Source organism: Parambassis ranga, chromosome 4, assembly GCF_900634625.1.
Source record: "Parambassis ranga chromosome 4, fParRan2.1, whole genome shotgun sequence".
NCBI classification, from domain to species: Eukaryota; Metazoa; Chordata; class Actinopteri; family Ambassidae; genus Parambassis; species Parambassis ranga.
Window position 1 is genome coordinate 22,608,070 of NC_041025.1, and position 12,547 is coordinate 22,620,616.

The 12,547-nt window shown below is 42.5% G+C and overlaps 3 protein-coding genes across 3 annotated transcripts; 2 read left to right on the forward strand and 1 right to left on the reverse strand.

Moving 5' to 3' along the window:
* Positions 1-6: 6 nt before the first annotated feature.
* LOC114435096 (glutathione hydrolase-like YwrD proenzyme) lies at positions 7-6,140 on the reverse strand. The gene is made up of 12 exons (XM_028404639.1): positions 6,041-6,140; positions 5,486-5,639; positions 5,230-5,383; positions 4,758-4,964; positions 3,342-3,494; positions 3,169-3,259; positions 2,837-3,008; positions 2,276-2,432; positions 1,796-1,978; positions 1,641-1,725; positions 1,301-1,396; positions 7-738 (listed from the first exon to the last, which is right to left on the reverse strand). The coding sequence occupies exons 1-12, from the start codon at positions 6,138-6,140 to the stop codon at positions 590-592; spliced, it is 1,701 nt and encodes a 566-aa protein (XP_028260440.1). The 3' UTR covers positions 7-589.
* Positions 5,579-10,158, forward strand: tm4sf4 (transmembrane 4 L six family member 4). Its single transcript, XM_028404637.1, has 5 exons — positions 5,579-7,235; positions 7,564-7,653; positions 8,346-8,488; positions 9,323-9,503; positions 9,664-10,158. Exons 1-5 carry the CDS (start codon positions 7,065-7,067, stop codon positions 9,679-9,681), a joined length of 603 nt encoding a protein of 200 aa, XP_028260438.1. The 5' UTR covers positions 5,579-7,064; the 3' UTR covers positions 9,682-10,158.
* Positions 10,159-10,643: 485 nt separating this feature from the next.
* LOC114435093 (transmembrane protein 69-like) lies at positions 10,644-12,356 on the forward strand. The gene is made up of 3 exons (XM_028404636.1): positions 10,644-10,760; positions 11,160-11,204; positions 11,286-12,356. Exons 2-3 carry the CDS (start codon positions 11,160-11,162, stop codon positions 12,066-12,068), a joined length of 828 nt encoding a protein of 275 aa, XP_028260437.1. The 5' UTR covers positions 10,644-10,760; the 3' UTR covers positions 12,069-12,356.
* Positions 12,357-12,547: the final 191 nt, after the last annotated feature.

Sequence of the window (12,547 nt, forward strand, 5' to 3'; positions counted from 1 at the left end):
CTCCAGGATGCTTGAAAACGTGCAGTGCAGTTGATGCATGATGCGTGCAAAGATTTCACAGTCTATGAGCAGAGAATTCAAACTTATTCGTCACCTGCAAACATGTAGTGATCGAAATATGGATTTTAATTCGATTTGTTTTCAACAAAATGTGGATTTGAACTCCGTGAAACTAAATGTGCTAGATTTTCTCCTTCAGCTACAGACTGCACTGAATCAGCAGCAACTACTTACAGTTCAGGTTTAACAATAGATGATATCAATCTAAATCATCTGTTAAGGTCATCTTTGGCGTTAATCTAACAGAACTCAGAGCCCAATCCTCCTGCTCTGTCTGCTCCTGTCTGGCTCAGAGCAGACCGTGTAGTCCACCAACACTTTTTCTTATAAATCACAGATTACATCCAGTGTCTGTGTACTAACGGCAAACATACATCAGGAGAATCAAATAAGGCAACTCACGAAGGCGACGAGAACCTGACGTGTTACATGGTAATCAATATAAATTATAATAATTTGGCTAAATCACAAAATAAATTATCAAAAATATCATCTTAGCTGTAAATGTCATCTCTTCAATCACATATTCCTAGTATCCCTGGGCGCACCCGTCCGCTCTGGGGTCTGACCCCGCCCACAGCACCCTGGATGTACGAGCAGCTTGACGAGTGACGGACGGATTCCACCAATCTCCCACTGTGATGATCTGCCCCCGCCCAAAGTGAGACCTGTTGTGGCCTGTGTGTAGTATAAAAAAAAACAAATGCACCTTGAGGCATCCAAAGAGCAGCAGCAGAGCCCCTACACCAGCTCCCATCAAAAACAGGGTCTCCGGCTGCAGCCGATTCTAAGCTGAACTGACCGATCAGCATCCATTAGCATTATGTATAAAATGATCGATTGTGTATTGGAACTGGCGTTATGTTAAGTGGCATCAATTATGTATTGGATATAATATTCATTTCAGGACTATCTCGCCCTGACAGCTTTGGTACACCGGCAATAATAGGAAGTAAATGGGAACATAAAATGTCTGCTAATACCTCAAAGGGAAGAGGAACAGAGGTTGTTAAAGCTTCCTGTAGGAAGCAAGGAGTTTATGGACACTGCAGCCTAATGACACCGATTTGAATGTACCAGCAGTTTCACCACAGGTTCCTTCTGTTTATGGCCGTTATTAGAGTGTTACCGTACATAAACATAACAATAAATGCAACATAATGACTTTTCAGTCAAAGGAAATCTTAAATAATGTACAAGAGAATGATCATCATCACACGCAGTTACATAAACAACGTACCAGTGACAGGCCAGTCAACACTGTGGCCTCGTCGCCTCAGCTCCTCAGCTACTTCCTGATGGATCCCCTCCTCCAAACTGACAAACCACTGCTCAGCTGGAAAGACACACAACCAATCAGAAAATGTTTCTGTAGTTTAAATTCAAAGTGCTCTACAGGCACAAGAAATAGTAAAAGCATGTTTCAATAATTATCAATATATACATCTATGGCTGTTTAATATATTTAAGGTAGCACTGACGCTACCATGTCAGAATGACCCATGTAATCACTGTTTTGACTAAAAACACACATTAATGAGGTGATATTTTATTGCAGGTTAGGGTGTGTGTGTGTGTACTTTTGTGGTCATAGTGTACATAGACTCTCGGTGCATCCAGGGCTTGTTGAGGATTCATCCCAAACTCCAACATGTTCAACAACACCTTCAAACAGAAACATCTCTTATTAGCACTTATATGTGTGTGTGTGTGTGTGAGTGTCTGCCCTGCATACCTGGATGTGTCCTTGTGGTTGCATAAAGGCTCCCATCACCCCGAGTGCAGCCAGGAGTTGTGGTTTTTCCGACTGGACTGCAGCGTCAGTGAGCAGTGCAGGTATTATGGTGTGATACGGCCGCTTCCCCCCAGCAACACAGTTCATGTGGTTACGACGGAGAGAAAAGTTGGCACCCCGATTCTGTGAGAGAGTCAGAAATGCTGCAGGATAAATGGTTCCGTTTTATGAAAATAATGTCACCATAACTATCTTAGACACTATATGACAGTTGCATAACTCAAAGAAGCTGTTCATCCCTGCTCTCACAGGGTAAATCTTATCATGCCAAACAGGATCATGGAATATAAAAATGTGCAGCTTTCTTGCTTGGTTTCACTTGTTGTCATCAATATATTAGAAATGTTATAAATGCAGTTATATTAATAACGTTATTGTTGATTATTTTTGTAGGACCTAACAGCACATGTTCCCTCCGACCTGCAGTGAGAATCCACAGTCCTTAGGGACCAGCCCGGTCCCAAAGCCCAAATAGGTGCTGTTGACAAAGGAGCATGCGTTTCCCTGACTGTCAATCACACAGAAATAGACGGTGTCGCTGCCTGTCGTCGGGCCAGGCTCCCCTCGCTCCATGGCCCTGCAGGTACACACACACACACACACAAATGAAACAGGAGAGCAACACATGCTTAAAAAGACAGATAACAGTATAATAATAACATATATAACGAGTAAACTGCACGCTTAATGGGATGAGGGGGTTTATGTAATACCACAGATGTTAAAGATTATTATGTTAATTTATACTTTTATAGTTTGTTTGTGTATTTGCCTTATAAAAGATAAAAACCTAAAGTTCAAAGTCTACAGCACTAACAAGTCAACACACTGCTGCCAAAACATACACCCACACACACATTGTGTATGTGAAGGATGCGCCCCAAAGGGATGGGCGTTAAGGTCAGGGGAAGTAAAAGTCTACAGCCCTATCTAGAGTCAACAGAGAGCGACTGGTACACACTGGTACGAGCAGACACACACCTGTCCATGCTGATGTGCTGTGCTCGCTGGTGGCTGTAGCTCTTGTCCAGTAAGGTTTGCAAAGGGATGGTGCCATGGTCCGGGTCGCCAAGGTAACACATAGCATCTGTTAGTGCCAAACGCACAGCCTCCACAAATATATGGATGTAGTCAGAGCTGTTATGACCTGCAGCTACACACACACACACACACACAAAGAAACATATTTCAATTTGTTTCCCCATACCTCCCATGATTGAATAGCTTGTAGCACCTAAGTGTAACACTGCAACTTGTTGGAATTTTAAACAACAATCGCTCTACTTTCTGTGCCTCAGTGTCCCTCTGGTTACCTCTGAGCTGAGGGAAGTTCTCCAGGATATTGAGCAACAGCAGGGCAGCCAGTCCCTGACTGTTAGGAGGAAGCTCCCACAGACGCACACCCTGAAGGCACAAGACAGTCGTTCAGCCTGCTGACCACAGCACAAATATACAGACAAAAACCATAATAAGAAGCATGGTTGACCTTGTACTCGGTGCTTATCGGGGTAACGACCTCACTGTCATGGCTGCTGAGGTCATCCAGGGTCATGACTCCTCCATTCTGACGGATGACGTCAACGATGGCTTGTGCCACTCTGCCCTGGTAGAAAGCCGCTTTGCCACGTTCACCGAGCTCCTGGTGATACATCGATGATACACCAATATACAGTTCATCTGTTTGTATTCTCTATGTTTTAATACCTTTTAAACGTGGCGGTTAGCATGATGTAATGCCACAGGATTGCGGCGTTTGAGAGGGCTGACTACTACAATGTGTATGTACCAGTCCAGTCAATGTTATCGAATGAATTGGAGGGTGTGTGCGAATGTGTGATTTTGCTCCGCGAGGAAATGACACACCCTCATCGTCAAGGAATGGTCATCATGGTGCCATGGAAACCGGCCATCAATGAGGCTGAGGTCACTGCTATTGTTCCTCCTGACACAGGAACGTGAGGCAGAGTCTGTATGAGTGTGTGTTTGTAGATATGAGGCATGTTTCCCTGTGTTACAAAGGGCCTGTAGTTATACAGCCGTGCATCAATCAGTGCATACTTAAGCTGTGACACACACACACACACACTGTGGCCGCAGCCTTAGTCCTATTGAATTCCTACAGACAGGAAAGAGTGAAATGTAGTTTTATAAATATAACATTATCCACACGGAAACAGAGTCATGGTCACACATTCATGCTGTAAAAGGAAAGTTGTGCCAAACATCGAAACTGTGTGTCGTGGAACAATTATAAACATTGCAGTTGCTATGTTAGCTCGCCGCTTTTTTTAAACTATTTTTAATTTTCTATAAGAATAGTATACATAGGCATAGCACTGGAACCTGTTAGGCCCAAAAACGGGGAGTTTGTGGGTCACTTAGCCCCATCACAGGTGTTCCATGGACCACTCAGATCCTTATATTAAAGAATTAACTGTTTACTTGTTGTTTAATATTTAACCACAGCTTGACAGTTGCCATTGTCCCAATAATTATCAATGCTACATTCTTTAACTGTGAGTTGTTTTAGTGTAATGGGTGGTGCCTGCACGCTTCCTATGAGCTAACCTCAGTTGACTTGAATTATTTTAACCACTTCCTCATTGATGTCTATTTATTTCCTCCCATCCTTCCACTTTGCTTACTCCTTCACAATCTATGCTCTTCCCACTCTCTATCATCTCTGTTTTCCTTCATTATCGAGTCTAACTCACAATTGAGTTCAAGGTTAACTGCCCAGCAGGTCCTCAGGGTCACCCAAAGTATCCCGATATAGGAGGCTAAGTCAAGTTTAGAAAAGCATATCAGGGCACAGGAGGGCTTCTCAGGGGTTCTACATTGTGTTACAACTCACAAAAAAAAGTCACAGTGCTGCTCACATGACCTTAGTTTCAAGGATTACCTTCAGGGTTTGAGCCAGGGCCTTGTTTTTGAATACTTGTCCACATTTGGGTGTGTGACCATCAATCAGCAAGGCCCCACCTAGTTCCTTCCCAGCTTCTCTCAGAAGAGCCACCCACTTCGCCCACTGGTGAGCTGTTACCTCGGCAACAGGAAACCCCACCTCGGCTAGCTCTACTGCCCCACTCAGGACCTCCTGCAAAGACAGCTGAGGAAACAGGCCGAGGAAACACACGCTCGTTACAGGAAACACACTCTGTACAGGAAGGATGAGTCATTGTTTTTAAGAAGAAATGTGTGGATGCTGATTTGCACTTTCCTTTAAGGGTTTTCTCTCTTTTTATGTGTGAGGGTGAGAAAACATCTTTGAAAGTGTCTAACTCGGTTTGAGATGTGTTAACACACACACACACACACACACACAAAGGCACAGTGTGTCGTCTTGAGGGAACAACTCCAACACAAACACAAACCTTGTGACTTCCAAACAGCTGCACAGTGTCACACCAGCATGCAGGGGCCCCTGGTACTGTAACATTCAAAGCATCAAACACAGGTGGAGGGGCCTCTGCAGTGTAGCCACGTCCTTCCAGTAAGTCCAAGGTCTGAGCTCCGGGTGAACGACCACTGAGGACACACACACACACACACACAGAGAGAGAGAGCGAGGCTGATCAGCTGATTAGTCTGTGAGTGACACTGGAACAAAAGCAACCGTTGAGCCTCCACCTGCCATTAATCCCTCTGATCTCTCCAGTGTTTCCGTTGTAGAACAAGCAGAAGGCGTCTCCACCAGGCCCGGTGCTGCACGGCTCAGTCACCGCCAGAGCTGCTGCCACGGCCACCGCAGCATCTGCAGCATTGCCACCGCGCTTCAGGACATCTGGACACACACATCACCAGGTGTTGACTTAGCTGAAGGTGCAAATCTACATCAAATTAAATTATTAACTAATTAGTTGAATCATAATTTCATAACTCAGAAGTTGTGAATAATTTGTGGCCTTTAATACTTGTATTGCAGATGTGTGTGGATATTGTCTTATAAACAACTTTACTTAGACTCCCTGCAGCACCTGTTTCCTGGTCTTTCCTTGAATTCTTGATTATTATTATTTTATTTTAGAAATATATATTACAACTAGTATATGTTTATTATTGTTGTTTTTAAATATCTATCAATCAATCTCTGATTTTTCCCTCTTTTGGAGTGCTGTACTCTGATGTTTAGTGTAGTTTGTTAGCTACAGTTAGCTACTGTTAGCTATACCCGCCCCCACTCACCCAGTCCTATACACGAAGCTAACGGTTGGCTGGACGCCACACAGCCGCGCAAACACACCACTGGGGACCGACGAGAGGAGAAAGTCAGGTCGGTACCCATCCGGCTTTGCCTGCAAGCAACTACAGTCAAAAACAGAGCAAAAAAAACAGTGCAAACTTAAGACGTTTATGGACTTTCAACTTCCGATCGATTTCTCGGGTATTGATTGAGTTTGGCTCGACCAGGGTGAGAAATGAGAGGTAGCTCACAGATCACATCGATTCTAGCTGCAAGAAGCAACAGATTAAAAAGACAAATAACAAGCAGAGCTGGAATAATTCTTCTAAATATTTATTTCTTTGTATTTATGGAAAATACTGTAATTTTATAATAATAATAATGTAACATGGTACGCTGGCAGATGATTGATTGCTGGGCAGGCTTCTGGTCCTCTAGTTTTTCCAGTTTTTGACACCTCCGTGGTATTTTTCATGAATAAAAGGTCCACCCACAGCTAACCGCTGGACCTCAGATAGGTGCAGCTCATCCATGAGGGCCCTGCTGTAGGGAGCTGCTACTTCCTCTTCTGTCTCCATGTACACAAAACACACTGTAAAACATTAACTGCTGTGACCACTGAGTTTTCACTGGTCCGTCTGTGCACACACAGGTATGTAATTCTGCATTAAGGTCATAATGTGTGTGTGTTTGCATGGTGTGGGCAGCATGCATGTTTGCATATTGTGTGTGTGTGTGTGTGTGAATGAGAGGTCCTGCTTTATTACATCTGCCTGATGTTACAGTAAAGCCATGCGATTACAGAGAGGCAGGCAGGGGCGGGGGGGCTATAAAGGCTCAAATGAGGCATCCACCTACCACAGAGGACAGGACAGGTGAAGCAGACAGCATCACTCTGTAAACTAGAGACTTTTCCTAAGGACAACAGGTGGGAATTGTGTGCCGTGACCTTCTCGGAGTGAACAGAGGCTGGACGTGATCCACAATATCACAAAGGTGTTTCAGGAAAAGGAGTCGTAGGAGAAAATGTGTTCAGGCGGTTTTGCCAAATGTCTCGGGATCAGTTTGATGCCGCTGATGATTGTGTGTGTGCTGTGCAACATCCTGCTCTTCTTCCCCAGTGGAAAGTCTGTGGACAGCGAACACATCACACAGGAGGTCTGGTACTTTGGAGGCATTCTGGGATCTGGACTGCTGGTGAGTGCGTCTGTGCAAGTGTGATGAAAAATATACAATGTTCTGTGTGGTAGGCTGTTAGTGTTGGTATTGATTAATCTGAACGTTGATAGATATAAAAGCACAGTTCTGCATATTACAGGATATAAAAGGTAAATTGTCACATCTTTCTTTTCAGAATCTTTCTTAGATTGATTATTAATCCTGTATTAATGGGTTGCTGCCTAAAGGACAGGACAGGAGCTTGTTATATGATACTGCAGGCCATAAGGCCATAATGTCATAATTTCCTCCTGCGCTGAGTAAAGAAACAAATTGTTCATTATCTCGTCCGCTCTTTCGATGACAGATGATCTTCCCAGCTCTGGTCTTCCTGGGTCTGAAGAACAATGACTGCTGCGGTTGCTGCGGCAACGAAAGCTGTGGGCGGAGATTTGCGGTGAGAATAATATAATTCCCTGTTCAACTTCTCAACATAATCAAATGATTATTTACAGCTGGAGGACTTTTTTAAGGTCTTCAGCAGCGTATTATATGAACATGAACAACGCACTTCCAGCCTTTAGGACTCATTACTGGAGCCTTGTTCCAGTATCGGCATTTGGAACTGGAAGTGCACGTTATATTATTTTTACTGTAAACCAAAAGCTTTGCTTCACCAGAGTGGGCGAACTATCATGGAGTCGGAACTGTTGTGGCTCTTTATGGCTGATCAATGCTTGTTTCACTGTCACAACAACATGGCTTTGATAGAACTGAGGAGTCGCATTTCAGTTCACCTTTTGAATCACACATGAATGGGAATCGATTACTGTTACAAGACGTTCCTCTGATGGGAATTCCATGACTTTCTAACACAGAACTGGTTTTGTTCTTCCACAGACTCACACTGATCAATACTTCAGGAATGTGTAGGTGTGTGTGTGTGTGAGGATAGAATCAGCAAACAAAAGTCTGTCAGATTACACACACTCACACTTTCTCAGATGCATTGGCTGCGTTCATGACCCTCAGCCTGATCTCCGAGAGAATAACTTTATTGTTGTCATTGTTTAAAGTGCGACTGTTGAATGTATTGATTTCCAGTGTGAGTGACGGCTCTCTGCCTCTCCCTGCTCTCCTTCTCTGCAGATGCTGACTTCTATACTGTTTGCAGCTGTCGGTGTTGTCGGAGCTGGTTACTCTGTTATAGTTTCTGCTGTGGCCATCAACAAAGGGCCTGTCTGTAACACTAACTCCACCAGCCCAGTGTGGGAGTATCCCTTCTCTGACGGGTGAGACACATTAAACTGTTCAAGGTTTGGACGGAAAAATCTGAAAATCCTTAGAAATAGTTAATCTGGCTGCCTGTGCACCTCAGGATCCATTTCTTATTCTATTTTTTTTAAAATTTTAATTTAATTTTAAATACTTTAATAATCCCAGAGGGACATTGCTTACAGCTGCTGCCAAGCAGTGTCATGCAATGACCAGCAAGGAACACCACAGGACACACAACAATGACAATGGACAACCCTGCTCTACCACTGAGCCACTTCTGCTTCTGAAAAAAAAATGTCTTTGGTTAACAGTCTGCCATGCTTGACCCTTTGTGAAGCCTAATTGAACAGGATTTAGTTTCTTAGATTTTTTTTTTTAATTTATATTATTTAATACATTTTATTTGCTTTTAAGTGTCTGAATGGTTGTTGCCCCCTCTGTACCTCTCTGAGCTTCTCCATCCCTACACGCCCTATTGGTCACTCAGGTCAGCTGACCAGCTCCTCCTGAGCGTGCCCAAGACCCATTGGAAGCTCAGAGGGGATCGGGCTTTTGCGGTGGCAGCACTAAAACTATGGAATGACCTGCTGTTGCACAGTAGACAGGCCTCCTCTGTACCTCCTCCTCATTTGGCCTTTGGTACAACAAAAGATGTTGACATTTTGACCTGATTTTACCTGCCATTTTTATTTATTTTATTAGATTGTATTTGTATTTTTATTATTATTAATAATAATTCTTATATTATATATTATTATATCATTATTATTGGATGTTAACCCTTTAAAAGTTTTATTTATCTACAGATAAATATCTTCTGTCTCTTTCTCACCTTCTCATCCTCTCAGAGACTACCTGTCTGACAAAGATTTGTGGTCCAGATGCGTAGAGCCAGTTGGCGTGGTGTCCTGGCATCTTTCTCTGTTCTCCGTGCTGCTGATCATGGGGTTGATCCAGATGGCGTTGTGTGCCACCCAGGTGGTGAACGGCCTGCTGGGAGCTCTGTGTGGGGATTGCTGCTGTGGAGGGGTCAGTATCCAGCCTGATAGTCACTGAGTCACAGCCGAGTCTGTGTATCTCAGCAAATGATTGCAATGTAGAGGGGGAAAAATCTAAATGTTTATTGTTGTACGGTATACGTTGTCCTTCTAACTGCAGGTTTCAATATATAATATTGTTTGTTTTTCAGAGCAACGAATCTGTCTAAACACTTCCTGTGGCTGAAAGCAGTTATCGCTCCTGTATTTATTTAGAAGATGAGGGTCTTTCTTTTATGCTGCACGTTTCTGAACAGGAGCTCATTGATTCCAGAGTAAAACAACCACTGTGGAAATGACAGAGCTTTTTAATGGTTTCATGTTTATTGTCTTTCAAAAACTGATGTCTCAGAATTCTCTTAAACGGATGTCACTTTCTAGCTAATCCTTTTTCACCATTTTATATATTTTTTACTTATGCATTGTTTCAGCAGTATAAATGATCATTTCATCTAAAGTTCATGTTTTATATAAAGTATAATAAAGCAGAACATCAATATTCTTGTATAGTAAAATATATAAAGACAGACATACAAGGAGTCTTTCTGTTCAGAACTATTGTGTTGCATGACCCCCACCTGCTGGGGGCAGATGTAAACCAGACTACCATGTATCTAAAACCACCAATAAAATATTCTTTATAATGACTGATGTTATTTAAAGAGCAATGTTTTTTTTGTTTTTGTTTTTTTGCAAAAAAATTTTTAACACAGCCTTTTTACCTAAATCTACTTTTCACATCTCTATTTAAGATATATCAGACTTAAACAATTTATTTCATTTTATTGATCTATTTACACACGTTTTGTTTTTGCCCAGCAGACTTAGACAAGACTTACTAAAGTAATTTGCTAATGATAGATCAACTTTTTTACGTCGTACTAATAATAATATGCTGAACGATGCGCTCAGTCATCAGTCTTGCTAATCGACTACAGAGCATTTATTGGCGATGCTAACAAATAATAATAAAAAAACGCGTCTGGTTTACAATGATTTATGTAAATTATTCTGTTATCCAAGACTTTTTTTCTTCATCAATAATATTTATTGTAGGCTTGCTGTTTTTGAAGAAGAAGAGTTTCTGTACCGTCGTGGAACTGAAGTTCCGGAGAACACGGCAAACACGGAAGGAATAAACCGCGGACCGTGATCGTGCTCCCAGCTAAAGTAGGGGTGATTCCCTGACAGTTGACCCAGGATAAAAATAACTCTGTTTAAAGTATGAAGTTTTAAATCTGGACCTAAGGTAATTAGATTTTTTCTTGTTTTTTGTTAATGTGCTCAAGTACCGTGAATGTAGGAGTTTCAGCTGCTTACCGTCACCTGTTTATGAGTCAAACGTTAGCCAAACAGTGGGCCATTCATTTCCTGTGTAGGCCTTATGCAAAGTTAATGATAGATTTTGAATCCTGTATTATTTTGTGTTTGTATCATTAGTCTCGGTATGTTAGTGGTCGTTTTAAGGGGTAAATAAATATACATGAACATGTGTTTTTTTTTTTTTTACATTTTCTTGTGTTATTTGCAGCAGTTTGGTATCAGTAAAAGTAGAACTAATATTTATCGATGAGGAAGAGTTTATGTTGCGTGCCCTTACTTCATTACATGTTATTTGTATTTTAAACCTTTGTTTCATTTTTAACAGATGCTCTCCGTTATATTTAGAAGGAGCACCTTCGCAGTGCAGAAGGTAAAATACTCATGTGATTTTCCAATTAAACAAAACCTTATACATCTAAAATAAAATAATGTAATCATGCATGTCTTTTAGGTACTGCATTGTGTGGGACCTCCACAAAGATGCTGGACGTCAGCTCTGACCACAGTGTCTGGAGCGGTGTCTGTCTCCTCCTGCTGGGTCTCAACACCCAAGCACCAGTCTACAGGAAGGAACACTGGAACTGTAAAACCTTGTGCTGTCCTTGGTGTTGGGAGAACTAAGCTCTTCCAGAGGACCCACACTCATGATGCTTTGTTTCTTGAGAGGAACCAGGACTTTCACTCCTCTGCTGTGAGGATGAAGAAGCGAGTGCAGCCTGTGCCCCCTCCTAGGGAGCTGGATCTGCTGCGCTATGACATGAAGAACTTGTGGCAAAGCCCCAAACCCGCCCTCTACCTGGGTTTTGCAGGGCTGATTCCCTTTGTCTCTCCCACTCTGTTCATGGCTATGACTGAAAACTACTACCCAGAGCTGGCGTATGCACAGTTAGCTTACTCCGCCTCCATTGTTTCTTTCCTGGGTGGAGCTCGATGGGGATTTGCACTTCCTGAGAGCAGCCCAGCCAAACCTGACTGGATGAACCTGGCCAACAGCGTGGTTCCCTCCCTGATAGCCTGGGTGACCATGCTGATGAGTGACAGCATTGCTCCTGCTTTCATCATGGTCATCATGGGACTTGGAATCTCGTTGCATTATGACCTGTCTTTGCTGCCCACTTACCCAAGCTGGTTCAAAGCCCTGCGCGCCACCCTGACAATTGTGGCATTTTTTTCTCTGCTTGGTACTCTCATAGTGAGCAGTTTATACCCTGAGAAGAAGATTTTCTGGGACTGACAGTATTTTGAGTAGACAAGAGATGACTGTCTAACAGGTTTTTACTATTTTTTGGCTCAATCAGATGCCTATCAGGTGCTTTTGTTAAGTCATGGCACAAACTGAAAAGATCCATGTTTCGTTTAACATTCTGCATGTTCCCCAAAAATGTACATGACGTAACCCAAAACATATGAAACAGTGATTTTAAATTCTACCTCTAGAAGTCATAGAAGTCAGTAAACGATATTTTTTGGACTGAAAATAAGGTTTATCTAATAAATGCAAGTTTACTGTGACTCTTTAGAACAAGGGTGCTCTGAGTGTATTTTGTGAAGACACAGGATTTGAGTTAATTATTCTCATTCCTCAACAAATTAGCAGATCCACTGTTACCGTGTCCCTTTGTGTGTCTGGGATCAGACAGCTAAAGAAAGGAGTACTGACCTCACTGGAAAAGGGGCATTACATAACATCTAAATGGGAGTAATCTGTACTGA